The sequence below is a fragment of the Myotis brandtii genome, unplaced genomic scaffold (genome assembly GCF_000412655.1).
Source record: "Myotis brandtii unplaced genomic scaffold, ASM41265v1 scaffold691, whole genome shotgun sequence".
NCBI classification, from domain to species: Eukaryota; Metazoa; Chordata; class Mammalia; order Chiroptera; family Vespertilionidae; genus Myotis; species Myotis brandtii.
Window position 1 is genome coordinate 738,306 of NW_005370704.1, and position 245 is coordinate 738,550.

Genomic DNA, 245 nt, shown 5'->3' on the forward strand with positions numbered 1-245 from the left:
GGCCGCCTGCTCCACCCGTCCAGGCCCCGCGTGTGCCCCCGAGCGTCGGGCTAATGGGCCGCCTTGTCTGTGTATTTCTATTTTGCAGCAGTACCATCCCACTGATATCACGGGCCCGCTCAACCTCTCAGATCCCTCGGTCAGCACCGTGGTGTGAGGCCCCCGGAGGCGCCCACCTGCCCATTAGCCCGGCCAAGGACACTGATGGGTCCTGCTGCTCGGGAAGCCCTGAGGGAAGCCCACAC

The 245-nt window shown here is 65.7% G+C and overlaps 1 protein-coding gene across 1 annotated transcript in view; it reads left to right on the top strand.

Moving 5' to 3' along the window:
• GRIN1 (glutamate receptor, ionotropic, N-methyl D-aspartate 1) overlaps window positions 1-239 on the top strand; it is a gene marked incomplete at its 5' end in the record, with an annotated part of 48,234 nt that extends 47,995 nt beyond the window's left edge. Inside the window, 1 exon segment of the mRNA XM_014529681.1 lies at window positions 89-239. Coding sequence (XP_014385167.1) covers window positions 89-157 — 69 coding nt within the window.
• Window positions 240-245: the final 6 nt, after the last annotated feature.